General features: G+C 38.1%; 2 protein-coding genes and 1 long non-coding RNA gene across 3 annotated transcripts in view; 1 reads left to right on the forward strand and 2 right to left on the reverse strand.

Moving 5' to 3' along the window:
* LOC136268817 (uncharacterized) overlaps window positions 1-22378 on the reverse strand; it is a 50970-nt gene that overhangs the window by 22656 nt on the left and 5936 nt on the right. The window contains exon 5 of the mRNA XM_066064281.1: window positions 8326-8365. Coding sequence (XP_065920353.1) covers window positions 8326-8365 — 40 coding nt within the window. The remainder of the gene's footprint in view (window positions 1-8325; window positions 8366-22378) is intronic.
* Window positions 1-22378, reverse strand: part of LOC136268818 (uncharacterized) — a 178383-nt gene that overhangs the window by 17141 nt on the left and 138864 nt on the right. The window lies entirely within an intron of this gene.
* Window positions 19010-20800, forward strand: LOC136268819 (uncharacterized). Its single transcript, XR_010707130.1, has 3 exons — window positions 19010-19072; window positions 19360-19431; window positions 20500-20800. It is a non-coding gene; the product is annotated as an uncharacterized lncRNA (long non-coding RNA).

Genomic DNA, 22378 nt, shown 5'->3' on the forward strand with positions numbered 1-22378 from the left:
AATTAGTTACTTTTAAAAAGTAACTTGCCCAACACTGTTCACTACACAGTAAGAGAAAAAATTACTTCATCAAGAGGAACAGTACTTGTAAAGTTTTAATTCATTCCTGATGATCGTGTGAATAAATCATTGACATCAATGTCCACTAAACCAAGCGCACTAAACTGTTGCTTACTATTGTTGTAGTGACTATTAATCTATGTTAGCTACTTGCAATGGCCAGCTCTAGCAATCGTTATATATTTTAGTTAAGACACTCATCCCTCCTTTCGGCATGCACAGCAATTGATTTGTATCTGCAACAACTGGTGCTATTAGCATAGCCTATCTGTTGTTCAGTTGATCTGAATTAAAGTAGCTAGCTATAGCTATAGCTAACAAGTAGTCCATTGGCATGGAAATAATATAGAAGAGTGGTAAGGAACTTAGAAATTGTATGGGAATATCGTGGAAGTGTGGCATGGAACTTGGAAATTATATGGAAGCGTGGCATGGAACTTGGAAATCGTATGGAAATAGTGCAGAAGCGCAGCGTGGAACTTGGAAATTGTATGGAAATGGCGTGGAACTTAGAATTTGTGTGGAAATATATGGAAAATTTATGGAATTTTTATGTAAGTTGGAAATAATGTGGAAATAGCGTGGAAGTGACATGGAAATACCAAGGAAGTTTCCTGGAACCGGCCACCGTAGAATTCAGAGGAGGTTGGTCACGCATCATAATCCTGTGACACGAAATTATGCAACCAAGCATTGTTCTATGTGTTAAGGCTTGTTTAGCAGCTATAGCGGATTGTACTGAGGAGGCTTGTAATATCCCTGGGACGCTCTGGTATGGATATACAATATGTCCTTTAGAATATTAAGAGGTGTGAAGGTTGAATTAGTTTAAGCCTTCCTTTGAGATCACGAGATGAATAATGACGCGTGACCAACCTCCTCTGAGCTGAATTACAGTAAAGCATCTGATCAGAGGAGGTTGGTCACGCGTCATCATTCATCGCGTGATCTCAAAGGAAGCGTTGAACTTATATACACCTCTTAATATTTGGATTGTATATCCAGAGCATCCCAATGATATTACAAGCCTTCTCAGTACAATGCGCTGCTTTCCTAGCTGCTAAACAAGCCTTAACACATAGAACAATGTTTAGTTGCATAATTTGACCAACCTCCTCTGGCGTCTGATTGGTCAGAAAAGAAAAAAATAGCGTAGGGCCCAAAACTCAAGCGTTTGTCACCAGACCCTACTCAATGCAGTGGGTGGGGTCTGGGCACGAGACTAGAACTGGAATGGCAGAATGGAATGGTGGACTGGCAGAATGGAATGGTGGACTGGAATGGTAATTAGATAATTTCACCAGTGGTCACCTCTTTATAAACCATCTCCTAACAAAGACCACCTCTTTATAAAAACAGTTCTACTTTAATGTCTAAATTGTTGTTGTTATCCCCATAGGACGGTTTTATTGATTAGTTGTGTACCACATGCCTACAAAAGTCAGAGTGATATCTGATTTGTGATACAGCCATGCAAAAACAGTTTGGCTGTACAAAAATGACATGTCCATGAAGCTAAAAGTAACTGATGACTAAAGGAGCTAATATCTGGTGAGGCCAAGAAATGAATGGTCAAATATTGGCAATGAACTATGATTTACAAAAATCTATACAACATTGGTCCTTTATCATTGACTTGTGCAGTCTGACTACATTCCTAATTAATTCCCAGCCAACCACAGGAAATTTGTCCTGACACTTAAAAGGCTGTGCACACAAAGTAATATAATATGTAATATTATAATATGTAACTGTAACTAAATAATTTTGTAGCAATAAGTATCCAGTTACTTTAGAAAGTAACTACCCTGACACAGACTACTGCACACTAAATGATGATGAAAAAAATTAATGCATTTATTATAAGCTGGATAAAAGGAAAATAGATTAGTTAAACACCTGGTTTCAAATAGCTATTATTGGATTGAGTCTTGCCTGTTAATGGTTGCCATTTTTTTTCTTAAACTTAAAGAGAGCATGCATGCAAGCTGCAGTCAGTTGAATATTTCCACAACCAACAACCAAAAAACAATTTACGGTTTTGCTGTCATCTCCTCTCATGGTCTCTCATGCCCCATTGATCTGCAGGTTGATGCCTCCAAAATAGGGCAAGACCATCCTGTGTCCCACTTTAGCAGAAAGCTTACTACCCAAGAAACAGTTCACAATGATTGAGAAAAATGCCAAGCAGATCTGAAGCCTTTTCTGATTATTTATATAAACATGCAATAGGGATTTGTCAAGTCAAAATGGTAAGAATGCCTAAAACAAAATTACAGCCAGTAATCATTTTACAAGTGACTTTTTATATACAGCATTACATGTTGTATGTGATTGTAATTTTATTTTAGCCACGTTGTTGTATTGTATTGTTGTAGTCATTTAATCCTTTGAATTCTAAGCATAAGAACATCACAGAACATCACAGAACATCACACTGAAGCACACTAAATGCTTAAACAAATCTACTGTAATAGTGCATTCTATCATCTGCCAATTGTAAAAATGGAGAAATACTCTGGGTGAAATCACTATAGGACACCATTATATGGGTTACGCACAATTGTGAAGTACAATTAATGTACACTGCAACCTTTAAAAAAATAGCAAGCTATTCTAATAATGAAGAACGCTTTAAGGTAGGAATGGTCAAAACCTATAATGTGATAAAAATTCTACTAGAACAATGTTGGATTAATTACACACTGGTGACTTTGTGTATTTTTATGAAAAATCATGTGAAATAAGTGCAATAATAAAGTGCTAAAAAAGTTTTGCGAGGTATATTTGAAAACAGTTTTAGATATGTATTGTGTAGTGATTTCAGGGGCATAGCTAGAAATTTTAAAAAGGTGAGGCATACCTTGCAATGCTTTATGAATGATGCATGTACTCTAGTACTATCCCTCCTGGAGGAAGACTGAGTGTGGCCCTGACTAGACATTGGGTGACCTGCAGTTCGAATCCTGGGGTTGGAGGGATTTTTTTCCTTACTTTGGCCCCTTTTCTGTTACACCTTTTCAGTCAGTCAGTAAGTCAAGTCATCAAGTCTTAGTCCCTGAAATTAGGTTAAGTAATCCTAAGGCTGCAGCACATGTTGCTGTCAGACCTTCAGTGCTGGTCACTGTAAAGTGCTAATAATAATAACAATCATGCTTTGGCTAGGTCTGGGGGCATGTCCCCAGGAAATTATAAAATTAAGAGTTACAAGATTGAATCTGGGGGTAATTTTAGTCTATTATTATGGTAATTGCAAAGAATACACATTATGGTATTTGATGCATGTAGCTCAGACCCTGACTTTAGTAGTATATGAGTACTTGAGTAGTAGCACTGGTAACATGTCAATCAGGGGGTCTGGGTTATGCTCCCCTGGGAAGGTTAGACCATCTGAGATCGATTGTGAGAACAATTTAAGTAGTTTTTCAAAAGTATTATATTAAAAATTTGTTTGACTGTTGTATTAGGGTGAGTGTTGTATTAGGGTGACTGCTTTATTAGAGTGTATCAATCTTGCTTGACCAGTTTTCGAAAACCTGAGTAGCTAACCCCCTAGAGCTGCCCCTGGATGGGCTCTTACTATGTACAATAAGTTGAACTAAACAGCACATAAACTTTGTTAATGCAAGCTATCAATGCATCTAAAAGGTCCAATGTAGCCCTCAGTTCAGTGACTTCAGTCACCAATATTAATTTTGGTGAGGCAACTCTCACCTGCCTACATTGTAGCTATGCCTCTGGATTTTGTGATTCAGACTGACCACAAAGCACTATAAGTTTAAAGATAGCAGCAGTATAGACCAGTGTCACTATTTCTGACCAGAATGACCCACTGACTCAAATGCGACCTGGATTAATCAAAGCTGAGGTATGCACCGAGAACTACATTTTGAGCACTCCACTAACACATTATGTTAAGTATGTGGGTAGCTCTATAAGATAACCAAACAGGTAAATTGATTTAAGCTGTCTTGTATTTTGAATGAAGAAAACCAGGATTAGCATTCTGTTTCATTTCTGTGGTGGTTTTTGAGCACAGAGGGCTGCAGTGCGCCCACACCCACTTGTAGAAACGCATTTAGCTCTTTGTAAACTTTCGTGAACCACACCATTGATAACCATTAATTATAGTGCAGTTCATATTTTAGTGCACTGCAGCCCTATGTGTTTGAACACCACCACAGAAATGGAACAGAGAATTGCTAATGCTACCAGAATACAAGACAAATTTGGGCGTGATAGTTCAAGCTAGCAGACATCATGGACCAATTGAACATTAATTGTTTTATGAATATGTGTACAGTTCCAGCTGTATCCAGAGCATTCTGGAATTTTCTTTGTCAATAAATGGACAGCTACATCATATTATATGCTGTATCATAATAAATGAGGAGTGTCTAACACCATATAGAAATGACTGCGTGGAAATCAAATGGCTTTCTTTCTATGTAATGTATAGTATATTCAAGAATTTTTAAAGACTTTTATCCTATATACTAAACCAGCAAATTGCCTAAGACTGAGCAAGGACATAAAATGGATCGTACTCCTTCAAGTATAGTCAAGCATTACAGCATGCACTTGAAGGCCAGTTTTATTTGTTAATCAGCATTGTGACAACAAGGTTGGAAATTCTTTACCTTCTGTGCTGTCATTGGTGGTTTTCATGGAGTTATCCTCAAAGTTACAACAGTGCTGCTTGTGTTGAATTGATGTGTTGTATGCCCTCAATGATCTTAGTGAAGGACACTGAATGGCCACTCTGTCCACTGTTAATAATGCAAGTATAAGGGAGTTCGCCTACACCTGCAGATAATACTAGTGGACATTTAATCCTTATTTCAGTCTCTATACTTGCGACTGAATTATAGATTAAATGTCCACTACCATAGGCAAATCTAGGAGACACTGTCGGAGCAGGGGGAAACAATAAAACAGCGTTTGTTTGTTTGTTTTTCTACTAAGAGCAGAAGAATGGAACTCTAGTTCACAAGCTATGTTCGTTTGTATAATTTGTTTGGTATAGCTGGATGAATGAAGGACATACCCTTTTTAAGACCCTATTTGGATATCTTCTGAGAAAATTTTTAAAATTAGACCTCCTAGGTTTAAATTTGGGAGCATTTTTTTTGATAGCATTTAGCTAACAAAGTGTCGTATGCTTTGCAAAGTATATCAAAATTAGTTAGCCTATTTGAGAAAAAGATGGTATTATAAATATACTAAGTGAGCTTAGCCTAGTATTGTTATAATTTTCAAAATGATGACATTAGAATTGCGACTGTTCTATTGGAGTAGTGACTGCTCGTAACTGCACTATTAGAGTATCTCAATCCTGGCACAAAAATTTGAACTTAGCTGTTTGCCTCACTAACTTCACAGTATACAGTTTATAACTATAAAATGCATTTATTTGCCTTCTATTTGCCCATTGGCTTTCTGTACAGTGTGAATGTAATCAATATATGGTTCCAGTTTCTGGTGTCAATGTAGTCCTGTAGGTCCAAGGGGTGCCGGGGGTGCAAAGCCCTCAGATCAGATCCGCCTATGTCTACTAGTATATCATCAAGTGTAAGCAACCTCCTTTGTTTCACTACTGTTTATTTCTATGATCCTTCCTTATACTTGTTTGTTTGCTTTTTGTAACATCATTATGACTGGTGAGCCCATTAGAGTGGAAGGAATGGTGCCAGGCTTATTGTTTTCATTTGAATGTGTGCCCCGGCCAACTATCAATTACTGAAATATATGCTTCATTTTCAGCTAAGTTCAGTCCGTTACACAGCACACAGCACTACAAACAAAGAACACAAAGAGAATGATCTCTGCAATCAATCGATCCAGTCACAACGGAAAACACAGAAAATTCCTGTCAAACATAGGCAAGCCATCACACAGCGCTACTGCGAATCGACACCTTGTGCTGTCAGCAAAGAATAATGGGACACAAAGGAGGACAAAGGAAGTCCATAATGCATGCATTGTATGTGCTGTGGTATGCCAAAAGGCACCTGTCGGACTGAACAGTGAAAAACTAAGCATGTAGCTATAGCCGTTATCAAGTTATGCTTGTCTGAAGGAATCAGTCAGTCAGTCAGTAGAAAATCCTACTAAACATAATTTTTTTAGCATTTCATTGGGCTTGGTTATACGTAACCAATACTGTTGAGGCACCATGAATACAAACCTTCATGTTCCCTAATATACAGTATTATTGTATTTATGACGATCCCTAATAGTACTGTGTGATGATCCCCTAAAATTCCTAATATTTCCCTGTAATTGCTTGTTTGTTTACTTGCTGTAACATTATTATGGTTGATGCTGCATATCAAAAGAAAATTGCATGAAAAGAAAGAATGGCACCATGTTTATTGCTTTGGTCTGAACGTGTGCCCAACTATCAATTACAGAAAAAGTGAAGTCTTGCCTCCCTCTAGGAAATGACTTGGGGAAGGGGGGGAGCAAAATAAAATTTTATACATAAGAGTAAGGGGGGCGATGGTGTAAAGGTCTGTGTGCTTATTGCACACAGCAACTAAGGGGGGCATGTCCACCAGGAAAATTTTGTATTTTAGACTCTCAGATTGCTTCTGGTACATTGTCATGTAATGATACTGCTCCAGGAAATTTTTAATTTTAGACTCTGATTACTTCTGGTGCATTCTCAAGTACCTAAGAATGGAAGTCATCCTGGGCTATTGATGTATTTTCAATTAAACTATTGCTTACAATTTAAAGAGGGATTGAGAGTTTTTCCCTACCCTTCCCCCAATTGAAACCATGGAGTGGCCATTTCAGCCCATTACATGGCGTTACAAATGAAGAACACTACATGAAGCACCTCTGCAATCAATCCAATCAGCGTTGAAACCGGGTCACTACTGCTGACCCGGATGACCCACTGACCCGGATAGCAATCCGGATTTGACCCGGATGTGACCCGGATTAAATTAAGCCGAGGCGCGCGATAAGAGCTATGCTTCAGGTATTCTCGAGCAAGCGAGACTACGTTTTGAGCGTTCGATTCGTGTTGAGTAAACGAGTAGTTATGTGATAACTAAGCCGGTAAGTTTATAATTTAAAATCAGTCAGTGGGTTTGGTTCCACGTAGCTACTGTGAGTTTACAGACAGCAATTGGGTGTGGCTTCATACATACTTAGTATTGCAATTTCCCAATATATTAAAATGGGTGTGGCTCACAAAAGTACTTAATATCCTGCTGCAAGACTAGACCTAGACTATATACAACTCATACATTAATAGATTAGTGGGCGTGGCTCCACGTAAGCTTGCAGACAGAAACGGACACAGTTTCATGCTACAGACTGCACTTACTAATAAATGGGTGTGGCTGAGCGTATGTTTGTAATGCGATAAGTGGGCGTGGCTCATGAAAGAGCTACGCGACTAGCGTTTATAGGTTCCACATCGCCAAACGATCAATTTCGAATCTCACGTGATCCAATCCGGGTCAGACCCGGATAATTTGTAAACTGGGTCAGACCCGGATGACCCGGAGAAAATGTGACCCGGTTGACCCGGATGACCCGACCCGGTTTCAACGCTGAATCCAATCACTACAGGAAAACTGATATGATTCCAATTGGGAAGCCATCATACACTACCACGAATCAACACCTTGAACTGTCAGCAAAGAGAACCATGATTTCTCACATGATATATACATGCATCGAGCACATGCAGTAGCTGTAGAGGAGCATAGCAGCCATTAGCAGGATAGGGAGTGAAGAGATAGCTATGAAGTATAGGTGTAGGGTTATTAGCTAGTGATAACACGCTCCACAACACCTTTATATAAATGCATGTATGAACTGGGTACAGGAGCCGTATCAATGCAACCCTGTGTGTTTGCATCGCAGTTTATGGTTAACTGGTTATGGCTATCTTTGGCCCCTACTCTGAAAATCGTTCCTACGCCTTTGCAGAGGAAGACAAAGCCCATGATGTGTGCATTGCATGTACTGTGGCACCAGTAGGGCTGCAAGCAGTGCAAAAGTTAAGTCTGTAACCTTAGCTGTTATCCAATTCCACTTGTCTGAAGGCATCAGTCAGTTACTCAGTAGAAAAAAAATAGCAACCTACTGAAAGTCTCAGGTTGCTCTGAAGGAACTTTTTGGGTTTCTAACCAATACTGCCAAGATGCCTTTGTGGGGCTAGTTTCTGGTAATAGTTTTTGTGAGAAAGTGCAAACTTCCTTGATCCTTAATATACATACAGTATTACCATGCATTGTTTCTTACCTATTTTTGGGTCTTCGACTGCTTCTTTCATCCACTCATCCTGTAAAAAAAATAGTGTGATAAAACATTGCATGTACCACAGAATAGTAAAATTACTGTACTTCAAGGGTTATATAATCTACTGTATAGCTAAACCAAATATAGTGGTTAATAAAGCAACTGTTGTATGCATTGTGGTCAAGTACTATGGAACACCTGCATGACTGGAAGTGGCACGGGTATTCTTATTAAGTACCACACTTAGCCACATTGCAAAATTTTATTGTGACGTATGTAGAAAGCCAAGCCCTGACCACAATACTACTGATTATCAACAATTTAGGAGAGATAGATTGCACAAGTTGCTGTGAGGATATGGTGATGTTGGTTTCAAGCTGAAAAGGGTGCAGTCTTCAAAAAAAAATGGTGGAAAGTTGTATAAGTATGGGTGCAGCAGTCAAGAATTAATGCTGATATTAAAATTAACACACATATAACCATTCTATTAGAATGTGATGCATGGTTGTTGTACTAGGATGACTGCTTTATTCGAGTATCTAGAGTGAGCCTCTGTCCTTTGTCATTATGTACTTTGTTTCCACTATGCTATTCATAATAAGTACAGCTGGACCAATATGGGAGCTTGGTGGCCATGTTTGATTGCTATAAGTGCAGCTAGATTATTTTGGGGCAAGTTTGCCATGTCTCAATGCAGTTATTAAAGGGTATATGTGTGTCACTGTGTTGATCACTATAAGTACAGCTAGGTGTGGCCATCGTGCTTGATTTTTATAATGTAGTTAGACATTACAGGGCATGTTTGTCGAGCTCCAAGATCTAGCTAGATTGCTGCATGTTTTCAGTGATGAACCTATTGTGAAGCTGCAGGTACTACTGTGTATTTATACCCCTAATTTATAGCATAAGTACTTCAAACAATTGCCATGTAACTTCAGTACAAAAATTAATGCCTTGATATGGTTGTGTTGCATGAAGATGACGAGCACCATAATCAAAGATAAAAGGAAAGCACAGAGGGCAGATACTCATCGGAGCACATCTGAGACATTAGCATAAATAGTGACACAGATGGTGGCTGTATGATGCATTGGTTAGCCTCTAGCCTTGCAACTGTGGTAGTGAGGCAGGCAGACCAAATTTTGGGTTTTGGTAAGTTTTTAACAATAAATATTCATACTTCTGTAAGGTTTTGCTTTTTTATTCGATACACTAAGACCCTTCTGTAAAGGTACTTTTCATCATGTAAACGGTTTTCAAAATGGCTTTTGGTATATAGCATAATTTTGATCTTTACTTGAACGGTATGGTATATATAAGTACATTGAAAATTTGTCTCTCACCATAGCTCAACACTTGAACCTGCACATAATCATACAGTACTACCGTACTGTATATTAGGGATCATGGAGAATTGGGTTTTCCTAGCCAAAAAATTCACCCAAAAACCAGCTTCACAACTCCATCCTGGCATCTTGGCAGTATTGGTTAGGTATAACCAAGTCCAAAAGTGCCTTCAGTACAATCCTAAAGGCTTCCAATAAATTGTTACAAAATTAAAATATATATATTCAATGGAATTTTCTACTGACAAACTGCCTGCCTGCCTGCCTGCCTTCAGGGAAGTGTATTCGATAACGGCTAAGGCTATGGGCTTGATTTTTTCATTGTTCAACGTTGCTTCATCCCAAAGCGTGCCTTTTGGCATACCACAGTACGTACAACGCATGCATCATTTGTCCTCCTGTGTGTCCCATTTCTTTTTGCTGACAGCCCAAGGTGTCGATTCGCTGTAGCATGATGCATGGCTTCCCTACAGTACTGTCATTTGCATCAGTGTTAGAATCTCGTACCTGCGTGCGTGGCTGCATATCATCAAACGTAGTAGTTATTTGGTTAGTGTGATGGCATAACGTACCACGCCAGGCTAACTATGATTAGCGTGATAAAATAACCCCTACGCTCGATGCTACGCAGTCACGCACGCCGGTACGGGATTCGAACACTGATGCAAACGATAGTACGTTTGTAAATGGAAATCGTCTGTATTTTCCGTGGTGACTGGATTGATTGCAAGGACGATTCTAACGCTGTTCTTCATTTGTAACGCTGTGTAATGGGCTGAACACAGCTGAAAGTGAAGCGTAATGGCCGCTGCACTTTTGAGGCAGTAAATGATAGTTAGAAAGAGATTTTATGGCTCTTCCCACTAGGATTGGTGGCATGGGTAATATCAACCCTATCAGAATGTGTGTTTTTGAGTTTACCACCTCTAACAAAGTTACCAAGCTTCTGCAATCCCTTCTGTTATCTCAAACCAGCCAAGTGATATTTGTGGTGAACAACTTTTAATAAAAAATGAAATATATTGCTTGAAATTTTCCATGACATCTTCTAACAAAGCATCTTTACTAGAAGGGACTACAACTAATCTGAAGAGATCAATTGAGCTAGCTTCTGAAAAGGGAGCTTCAAATTGGTTAACTGTTCTACCTTTGCAGGAGCACAATTTTTCCCTTCACAAAACTGCCTTCCATGATGCTGTTGCTCTCAGATATGGATGGGATCCTGCCAGGCTTCCTCAACATTGCACCTGTGAAACTAAGTTCACTGTTGAACATTCCTTTACATGTCCCAAGGGTGGCTTCCCTTCAATCTGTCACGACGAGATCCATGACTTAACAGCGAGCTTACTTACTGAGGTGTGCCATGAGGTAGATGTTGAACCACATTTACAACCTATTACAGGTGAGCAGTTCACCTTAGCCTCATCAAACATTGACGATGGTGCTCGACTAGATATTTCAGCCAATGGTTTTTGGGGTAGCCATTGTGAGAAAAGTTACATTGATGTTAAAGCCTTTTAACCCACATGCTCCTAGTAATTGTATCACCAGTGCCAGTGCCATTTACAGAAAACATGAATTGTGTAAGAAGCATTCATACGAAGCTCGCATACATGAAGTTGAACAGAGTTCCTTTACTCCTTTAATTTTTTCAGCCATAGGAGGAATGGCTAACGAAGCAACCATGTTTTACAAACGCCTTGCTTCCTTGCTATAGGATAAATGGGACTCAAATTATGCTGCTGTAATGGGGTGAATCCGGTGCTGCTTGTCTTTTCACTTCTGAGGTCAGCAATTAGATATCTGAGGGGTTCTAGATCCTCAAAGGGGTCCTTTGGCCACTCTTTAGGATCAGCTCCAATTGACCTCATTCAAGTAGAGGCAAGATTCCCATCAATTATGCAGTAACTCTTATTGCCTATTTTCTTTGTACTTTTAATTCGTTGCTCTTGTTATATTATTGGTTGTGAAGTTAAAAAAAAAAAAAAGTAATTGATAGTTGGGGCATGCGAATTGTCGTATTATCGTGGCAAATGGATTGTGGCAGAGGTACTTCTTCTACTGTTTTTCATCTGTAGCGCTGTGTAATGGACTGAACATAGCTGAAAACAAAGCGTAATGGCCACTGCACTGTCGAAGCAGTATTTGATGAGCTGGGGTGCGTGTTCAGACGAAAGTATTAATTCTGGTACCATCCTTTCTTTTGATGTGGTACCGGGATGATGCATGAGTTCATCAGTCATAATAATGTTACAAAAAAAGTACACAAACAAGTTTAAGGAAAAAATTAGGAATTTTAAGTTCGATTAGGGATCATAGAAAAAAAAGTAGGGATACAAAGGAGGTTGCCTACACCTGCAGATATACTAGTGAACATTTAATCCCTAATTCAGTCTTGGTCTTGGGGGTATAGACTGAATTAGGGATTAAATGTTCACTAGTATATCTGCAGGTGTAGGTGACCTCCCTTGTTTCCCTACTTTTTTTTCTATGAACTCTAATCAAACTTAAAATTCCTAATTTTTCCTTATATTCGTTATTAAAACCAGTGTAAGGAAAGATGTCAGTGTTGCATCTTAGTAGGAATCATTACTATAAAAGTATTCTTAAGTAAGCAAGATCACCTGTAGTATTAATTTAATACTTATAGCCATGCTAGTTTGTTGCTATTAATATTAAGCCTAAAGCTATATACCAACAGAAAGTTTATTCATTTTAGGAAGCCTAAATAACCACTGTAACAACAGAGGCTTACTTGTTATGGAGCAATGAAAAATGGTGAGTCGATTTTCCATTATTTCTCAATACTCGTGACAGCAGTCATAATAACAATTAATTAAAACACGTGAGCTATGTATGGCACGACTTGCTATTGATTGGGGAATTGCCTCATGTTTATTTCACATGAATCTGATTAAGTAGAAAGGAGGTATTAACCATTTTCTGAAGTTATTTAAGGGGTATGCATGCTTATTTTGCGCAACAATAGTTTCAGAGTAAGTTTTTGGCCCCATGCTTTCATGCTAGGGTAAACCCCTAGGTACCATTGTTTGATTACAAATAAAATGGTGTTGATTGTGTAGCCATAGGAAGAATGATTTGTAAGTTACAGTGCTTTGTTTACAGCCATGTGTAAATGTCGATTTGTCAGTGTATGTAGGTTTAAGAGTTAACTCCTAACTTGTTGAAGGAAGGTCCTATAAACTCCCAGTTTTTACCATCCATTCTGGCTGTCCATGAGATAGCCACAACCAGTTTAAGTACTTAATACCATACCTGTTTCACTGCCCATACAAAATTAGTATTAAAATTTATCCCGTATTTCACTGACAGCAGTGAAAAGTTGTAATTGCAATATCGTTGGCTAGAATTTATGTAACAATGCAACACTAATTAGTGTTGACACATGTTTAGTACATAGCAACAATGGTAATTGCACAGCATGTGTATATGCAGCGAGTATGGTATTAACTGAGAATAGCATGGGTATAGCAGTGAAATTTGGGATAAATACCACTTTTGCTGCATTGAAAATGGAAATTTCACTCTGTTTTGCCTCGTGAAATTTTACCCATTTTTAATGCAACACTCGTGGTATTTATCCCAAATTTTACTGCTATCCATGCTATTACTAGTACATATTTATTATAAATACTATATTTATTATAAATACTATAAATACTATATTTATCAACATAAAAACAATGAAAACTATAGTCTTTAGACTGGTGTTTGTTTTCAACCTTCTTGAAGACAAAACAGAATAACCTGGCTGCTTTCAACAGTTCACTACAAGGGTGAACAATCACAGATTTAGAGAATTGTATAGCAACTAATCCAGCTTATCAGTCATATGTGTTTTGAGGCTACATCCCAGTTGTAAGGATCTATGAAACCCGAGGCCTTTTTGGGCCATTTGTTGCCTTCTTCTCCACTGAATGTAGTGACTCATTTTTGTATTATAATAACTTGCAACTTCCACTTGGCTGAGTATGTTGTAAAATCCTTCTTAGACAGAAACTATTACAATAGCTCAGCAAACAAGTACAAGCTTACTGAGGAATTCATTATTAAAATTTTTCAGTTAAATATATACCAGTCGATAATTGGTTGCCTATGCTATGTGGACTACACAATTAAGGCATGCATTTCTGTAGTAAAATTTGTCCCATTTGAAGATAGCATGAAGCTACTTACACCAGTTTGCCACACCAGTGTGTTATATCTACAAAAATACAATATGCTTCTTGGGCCACATGACATGCTACCATCCATCTTGATATCACCAGTGGATTCAGGAATTAGTAAACTGGTCAGAAAGTGTTATGGATAGCTGTCAAAAGTGCACATACGTAGTTTAAGTAATAGTTATATATTGGCCACAAGGGATTTACCTGATATATGCCAAAACTCAAGGACCACATGCCCAAGGGTATGGGCATATTATATAGTTGCAAATTTCATACCAAAAAACTCCACCAAAAACCAGCCTTACGGGTCATTCCATGCCAAATCAACAAAAACAAATCCTGACCCCTTTGGATTTTCATGAAATTTGGCATTGACATGGACTCTACTAAGAAACTTTCTCACACCAAAATTTGGCCGATTCTATTGATCTCCCATTAAGATATAACCACTCCAAGTTTATTGCAAAATACTACACTGGTTTAATAAAATGGCCATAACTTTGTCAATGATTATCACAAAACCTTTCTGTTTAGAGTTTTGGAATGCTTATTAAATTCTCTTTCAAGTGATATATAATTCATTATAATTACTCAAAGGAAAAGGTCAAACCACAAAATGTGACTTTTTCCTTTGATCTTACTTTTTTCAAAAGAGGATATTTCAATTACTTTCATTTTTTGTTCAAATATTCTTCTAATACCCTTCTTTCATGACAGTAAGTTTGAAGTTGGGATGGCAAGTAGATCATGAGTTGTGGCTACATACGTAACTTTACATGCTACCGGGAGTATAAGTATGAACACTACCAAGAGTTAATAATATAGAGAGCACTACCTCTCTCTTATTATTAACTCTTGACACTACTATAACAATACAAACTTTAAAATTAAATTATAGTATGGAATCTCATCAGAACGTGGCCAAGTTGCAATACACATACAGTTGGAGGCATAGTATAGAAGTATCATAAGGTGATTAAACAGAAGTATCAATACTCATCATTGCTGAAGCTACACCAATATCCCCTATTGCTATGCATATCGATGCAGTTATAATAACAACATGATTTTGGTGCAAACACCATCAGGAGTCCATAATAGAGATTTTATGAACTCCTGATGCCATATAGTGGGAGGGCTTAGTAGCAAATTATCTTATGATACTGTAAGTTTTGTAAGAGAAAGGTTAGACAGAATTGTGGAAACTTCACAATAGGCCTAGGCCTCTATTAAAATTATGAAGTTGGAGGGTTTTGATTTGGTACAGTGACTGTATAGAAAGACCACCTTATAGGGCCAACTATAAATTCTCCAAATGAGATATCTATACACAATTTCACCTTTCAAAAGCAGCCACCTGCCTGATGGTGACTGGCCCAAAAGTTTTGACCAGCTTTAGATAGGTTCCAATGTAAATCATTCCTTATTCACCAAATTCTCCACTAAATATTTCGTCCACCAAACTTTTGTTATTATGTAGTGTTTGCTGACATGTACAGATGTCCACAGCTGAAGAATTTGCGAAATTGGTGAATAAGGAATGATTTACCCTCCAACTTCATAATGTTAATGTGAAGTTTCCACAATCTTGTCAAACCTTTCATAAGATAATTTGCTACTAAACCCTCTCATTATATGGCATCAGGAGTTTATAAAATCTCTATTATGGACTCCTGATGGTGTTTGCACCAAAATCATGTTGTTATTATAACTGCATCAATATGCATAGCAATAGGGGATATTGGTGTGGCTTCAGAAATGGAGGGTATTGATGTTTCTGTTTAATCACCTTATGATACTTCTATACTATGCCTCCAACTGTATGTGTATTGCAACTTGGCCACATTCTGATGAGATTCCATACTATAATTTAATTGTAAAGTTTATATTGTTATAGTAGTGTTTATACTTATACTCCTGGTAGCATGTAAAGTTACGTATGTAGCCACAACTCATGATCTACTTGCCATCCCAACTTCAAACTTACTGTTATGAAAGAAGGGTATTAGAAGAATATTTGAACAAAAAATGAAAGTAATTGAAATATCCTCTTTTGAAAAAAGTAAGATCAAAGGAAAAAGTCACATTTTTGTGGTTTGACCTTTTCCTTTGAGTAATTATAATGAATTATATATCACTTGAAAGAGAATTTAATAAGCATTCCAAAACTCTAAACAGAAAGGTTTTGTGATAATCATTGACAAAGTTATGGCCATTTTATTAAACCAGTGTAGTATTTTGCAATAAACTTGGAGTGGTCATATCTTAAAGGCAGATCAATAGAATCGGCCAAATTTTGGTGTGAGAAAGTTTCTTAGTAGAGTCCATGTCTATGCCAAATTTCATGAAAATCCAAGAGAGTCAGGATTTTTTTTTGTTGATTTGGTATGGAATGACTCTTACAGACTATGTAAACACAACGATATGGACATATTGGTTCACTAAAACCAGTTATATAAATGCATGAAACAGCCCCAAACAATCCCAGCGAGTTGCTACAAAATTTGCAAAAATTACAGATTTTTCTGACTGACTGACTGACTTTTATATTCAGACAACACTACAGGATAAACTACTGGAGCTACGCACCCAATTCTTTCACAGAGAATTGATGCTTGTATTTGAGAAGTGCCTTTTGGCATTTCAAAGGAAAAATACTGCATGCAGTATGGTGCTTCCTTTTATCTCACAAGTATACTGAAAAATTTGGAATTTTCAACTAGAGTAGGGACCATAGCATATCGATAAAAAGTACTGAAACAAGCTGGAGTAGTGCACAATATTAAATCACAGTAAAACAATAAGAAGTGTTATATCTCCACCGTGCATTTCTTGAGCACAGTAGGGATATAACACTTCTTATTGTTTTACTGTGATTTAATATCGTGCACTACTCCAGCTTGTTTCAGTACTTTTTATCGATATGCTATGGTCCCTACTCTAGTTGCAAATTCCAAATTTTTCTGTGTACTTGTTTGTTAACTTTTTTTTGTAAATAATTATTATGACTGGTGAACCCACGCATACCGCATCCATAGATAAGTAATTATCTATGCACATACCATGATAAAATATGTATTTGTACAGTAGAGTCTCTCACAATTATTAGACATGGGACCAGGGTAAAAATTTTACTATTATATTTAGAGGTTGTAGCATTTGTATATCTTACTATCTTAATAAATAATCCTCCATGATCACTAATCACTAATAGTACAGTGAAAACTGGCCATTCTTCAGGTAGGGGCAAAATTTTCTGACCTAGCTTATTAAAGAGGTGGCTGAATTTTGCGACCTTAAAATGGTAAGAAGCATGCTGTTCTAACTGGCTATAGAGATAGATTTAGTGTGTGACAGCGTATGAGACAGTGAGTGCTGGCAGCAAGGGGCAGCCAATCTGTTAGATCAGCAGTGCCATGTATATGGTTGCCATATCAGATACTGCCTAGCAGTGACACATCATGAGTATTTAAGTCACAATACGTTACTTTATCATCCATCTAAATACAATCCCTGAACGTGTCATTTTGTGTACAGAGCAATCTGCCACAAGAAGTGACCTGAGTAAGGTTTCAGTGTATACTGTTAACCATTAATGTACCACTCTGCGTGGGAAGTTCAAAGGAACCGCCAGTGCCATAATTTGTATATTGCACTCCTGCAGACCGCAGCGAGTGCATTATAACTTATAACGCATTGGTTGCGGTTTTGTAGACCGCAACGAGTGCATTATAAGTTATAATGCACCGACCGCAGTGCAATATACAGATATTGCACTGGCTGCGGTTTTGCATGTGCAGCATAGCACAAGTGCCGGTGGCGAAGACCACTACGACACCTCACCTAATAGGTGGAAAGACACTTCACAGATCACTCGAATTCTTTTATAGCCTGACATGTAAAGGTCGATTGTGGGCCATAACGTCACCAATACGTATAATGTTTACAAGCAGCCAATGGCGATCGAAAAAGCCAACACGGGTGGCCACAACTCTAGTCTACATGTATATAAACGTACTATACACCTTACTAGTCTGGTGCCATCTTAGGCCAGATTAAACTGTAGTAATGACTCAATAAAACAAATATATTCTAAATAATACTAACCTTTACGTTCGATTGTGGTAACCAGTTTTGTCATGCCACCAGATTCGAGTTTAGCCAGTGTGAATAGTAAGAATTAGACTAGTATCGTTTAGTAGTTAGGTTTTGTTTACTTAAAATGTCTATTTAGCTACTTTTTTCGCTCGAGAGAATCACAATGGCGATTAGTCTGGTGCTTAGTCTATATGGCACGCTGGCATGCTGAGCACTACATGATGAGAGTCGAACAGCGAATGCAGGTTAGTGATATAACCCATAGCGTACTAGCTTTCAATATCTCAGGTGGCTGCAGTACTGCAGGGGGAACGTCATTGCAACGTCTGGATTGGTTACCCACAATCGATGTTAGAAACCTGGCCTTTATAAGTGTTACAGCTGTCTTGTGAGACTCTCCCCACCTATTAGGTGAGTGGTACATAACAGTTATACACCGTGCACTTATGCTCTGCCTGTATAAACGCACTTGCCTTCGGGCCTAACGGCCCTCAGGCTCGTGCATTTATATCAGGCAGAGCACTCGTGGCCGTTGTATAACTATATAATATTGTTCACCATTGTTAACTGTATGTACAATGAAAGCTCACTTAGCGGCCACCTCTTTAATAAGGCAACCTTGTTATATTGGTTAGGTCCCAAATATAGCTAAGCGGTACTTTATGACCTCATTAATAAGGCCACCTTGTTATTCAGGCCAAATTTTTTGGTCCCAGAGCTGGCCCTATTAACCCTTTCCTACCGAAGTTATTTCGTAAAACCACAGAAAAACCTCAGGAAATGAAATTTTATGGCTTGTGTGATCTTTGCGCAATACGTGAGGACCCCACCCATTAATTAACACGGAACGCTATATACCATATGAAAGCCATCTTTCCCTTCTACCCAAACATCTAAAAACCTTACAACAAAACACATAACTCACGCGCTTTGAAGTGAAGAAAGGTGCATTGTTATTCTTCGCCATAGCAGCGAAAGATGGACACCGCCATCTTGTTATAACCCCCCGTTACATCATACTGTATATTTTTAGAATCCTTATCACGTGAGGAGTAGTTTTATTCTTAGTAGAACACACCATGATGCTCAGAGCGAAAGTTATCGAAATTTAAACAGGTACAATTGTTTTTGATTCGTGTTTGTGTGTTTATAAGTATTGATAGTTCCCCATACTAGTTCTTATCGCTTCGCATTAAACTTTATTAGAAACGCCTGGGCCTACTCAGCAAATTGGTGGTTATTTCAACTTCATAGCCCTTAGGACAAAAGAGTTATGGGTCCATTTATAAAGGGCACCCGTAACATGCATTTTTGGCAATATATTAGCCATTTGGTAATAAAGGGTTAATGAGGTTTCGTTGTACTTATGTGAATTTTTATTTTTCATAACTTTTCTTCTTCAGGTTTACTGATGGGCACTATGAAGCATTGTTGACTGGTCCGTGCATAATGTGGTGACTTGAAATACTAAAACGGTACGTAGCATGTCTTGTATGCACATGTTGTAATGTGTTGTAATGTGTTGCAATGTGTCCACATGCACATCTTAGAAATAAATATAATTGTACTCTCTATAAATACTCAGTTCCATTGTGCCACTGGGTCATAAGTGGGTTGAGTATGGATCATCCAGGACATTTGGGTCACATTTTGTCCTGGCCAAGTGGATCTCATCCACTGACAGAATATACAGGATCAGATCACGGGTATAAATTACGGTGGAACTTGTTTATTGCCACCTTCACTCAATAAGCAGGTAGCAGTGTATAAATTCTCAATTTGGAATTGGCTTTTCAAGAGAAGTTGTCTTTCTATACTGGTGGCCATTAAGACAGGTTGTACTGATGGAGTGTACATACTAGAGATCAATATCCTCCACTTAGTGTCGTTTGATAGTGATGCAATGGAGACTATGTATTGTTGTATTTAAATACTATACTATTACCGTATAGCTGGTAATTTTCGAAAGGTTTTTATTTTCGGATATTTCGAAGAGGCCCTTCTCTTCGAAAATAAATTCCCACATCCGGTTGTTTTTCAAAAATAAATTCCCACAAGTGAAAGCAACCGTCCAACTTTCGGTGATTCGTTCGTGTATTCCTCGAGTTTTAGCTCAGTATTGCTGATGATAATGGGTAAACTGTATCATTACTGTACCAATAACCAGAAAACAGGTGATCCAGAATGGGAATTGGTACCAGAAACTATGGTAGGATAGCTAGCTATGATCGAGCGTGACCGTGCCAGTGAATTCACTCCACCCGAGACTCCCTCAGTCTTCTTTCCAGTGCACAGGAATGGGGAGTATTCCATCAGTAAGTCAGTTTTCGGCAAACATCCACGCATCTTCATAATTTGTGACACGAATTTCCATTTATTTGAAATCCATCTGGACTTCGAAATATGCACTCTTTGAAATTAAAATCTTTCGAAATTCAGATTTTGCTTCTTGTGCAAAAATTTCTGTTTCGAAAATAACCTGCTATACGGTATATTGCAACTCTAGCACATATTTATAACAGGAATGTTTGTTAACTGTTTAGACATACTGGAGCCACACCCACTCATCTGAATTCTACAAATGGAGTCATGCCAACTTGTTGTCATTGCACTTACTCATTACTCCCATTGTGTTTGGATGAATATACATACCATCGTGTGAGACTTGCTACCATGGCGGGCCACTGGAGAAGAATTTCATAGCAGTTATATCACAGTCATTATTGTACAATTCTTACAGTATTGTTGTGAAAACTATTTGGTATTCATGTGTCCTCAGTATGTTGTAATTACATGTGTAACTTTGTGTGGGGGTGCTATAAAATGCATGGTGACAATTGTAAATTATCAGGTGATTTTGCACACTTCCTTTTAGGCTAGCTACATGTGCTAATTACTCACAGCTTGTGTCAACAACTGGTAACCGCAGTTGCGCTCTGTGTCATTCTTTAAGCTGCACCCTTAGAGAGCAAACTACGTGGGGGCAACTAAACTCAAATTTCAAATTGAACGATGGTATGCAGCACCATAGATTATAGACTATAATCCATGGCAGTACACTAGTTCTTTGTGGCTACATGCACTGATTAACTACACGTAGCGCCAGTTCATCAATAACCAGTGACCGCAGTTGTGCTCTGCGTCATTCTTTAAATTCCGAGTTAAATTCTTACAGAGAGCAGATTACGTGGGGGCAACTAAATTCAAATTTCAAACTAGCCATTCTTGAAAACATATGTTTCAATCTCAACGAAACTTTTAGAACAGTTTAAAGACACATTGCCCTACATGCCAAGCGAGTATTGCGGAAAACAACAATATGGGTTTTGTATTTGGCCTCTAGGTCGGCTGAGGACAACTGAAACTTCGTTTGGTGCTGAAATTATGACTGTAGGGTAATGATGCATGGTGAAATCGATGATATGAATCTTGAGGCGATTGAGAGAATACTGTGTAAAATCAAGACTCATGGTAGTGAGTCACATGGCCAGTAAAGCAGAAACACGCGCCGCAGACAATAAATGACACGACCACTACACATGAGGATTTTACAGGAACGAATGCTGTCAAATTCGGCCTTCCTGTAACTCACCCATCACTTACGCTATCCCTCTGAAACTCTATAGAGTTGAACTCATTGTGTCACTAGTAACTACCACACAAGCATTGAAGCAAATCCATGCCGATTGTTTTGTGATCGAGATTGCCGACATCAAAGGGGATGTTTCATTTTTTTTATCGCATGCGGTTAGACGTAACCACAGGTGCATGCCTTGCATTCCTTTGTGCATTCCGAACATTGATTGCCCTACTATCACTTCATTATACAACCTTACAACAATAAAGTATAAAAACAAATAAGTGGAAGGAAAATTGGAATTTTTCAACCTAGATTAGAACTGTTACAATAAAAAGTGAAGAAACTAGTGAGATTATCACCTGACGTACAAATTTAGCCATGAATGTCAGTGGTAATTTAGCCACGAATCTCAGTGGTACTTTAGCCATTAAAGTCAGTGGCATGGCTAAAGTAGGGATTAAATTTGTACGTCAGGTGATAATCTTCCTATTTACTTCACTTTTATTGTAACAGTCCCTACTAGGTTAGAAAATCATTTTTCCTTCCACTTGTATATCTGAGTGGCCATGGTATCATACAGTAGTAGTATGAGATCATGGAGGATTGTACTTTCTCACAAACCAGCCTCATAATACCTACATAGCACTTTGGTAGTTTTCATTAGGTATAACCAAGTGCAAAAGTGCCTCAGAATGGCCAAAAAACGCTTCTGATCAGTTGCTATGGAACTTTAAAAAATTAATCTAACAGAGTTTTCTACTGACTGACTGACTAACTGCTTACCTATCTGCCTGCATATCAATGGAAATCATCTGTATTTTCCGTATTGACTGAGTTGATTG

Source organism: Dysidea avara, chromosome 10 (assembly GCF_963678975.1).
Source record: "Dysidea avara chromosome 10, odDysAvar1.4, whole genome shotgun sequence".
Lineage (NCBI taxonomy): Eukaryota > Metazoa > Porifera > Demospongiae > Dictyoceratida > Dysideidae > Dysidea > Dysidea avara.